General features: G+C 37.4%; 1 protein-coding gene across 1 annotated transcript in view; it reads left to right on the top strand.

The window, feature by feature from the left end:
* Positions 1–3: 3 nt before the first annotated feature.
* Positions 4–286, top strand: part of LOC119581725 (protein disulfide-isomerase A5-like) — a gene marked incomplete at its 5' end in the record, with an annotated part of 4,964 nt that continues 4,681 nt past the window's right edge. Inside the window, 1 exon segment of the mRNA XM_037929852.1 lies at positions 4–108. Coding sequence (XP_037785780.1) covers positions 4–108 — 105 coding nt within the window.

Here is a 286-nt window from a genome sequence, read left to right as displayed (position 1 = left end):
CAGGGGGAAGCTTCAGTATTGGTAATGTTCTATGCTCCATGGTGTGGACATTGCAAGCGCATGAAACCTGAATATACTGCAGCTGCAACAGTACTTAAAGAGAAAGGGGTGAGATTGAGTTATGTTTCTTTATGTATGTTTCATTTTATTTCTCCAATATACATATGAAAGGTTATCAGATATAGCAGGAACAGGTCCAGCATTCACTTTTCTCTCCATCCATGTAATGTCATCATCATTTATCATTTATAGTATAGTAGTACAAAGAACAAGGGACCACTTCCTT

Source organism: Penaeus monodon, chromosome 15 (genome assembly GCF_015228065.2).
Source record: "Penaeus monodon isolate SGIC_2016 chromosome 15, NSTDA_Pmon_1, whole genome shotgun sequence".
In the NCBI taxonomy this organism is placed as follows: domain Eukaryota; kingdom Metazoa; phylum Arthropoda; class Malacostraca; order Decapoda; family Penaeidae; genus Penaeus; species Penaeus monodon.
Note: the sequence above shows the minus strand (reverse complement) of the source record. Positions and strands in the feature narration are given on the sequence as shown.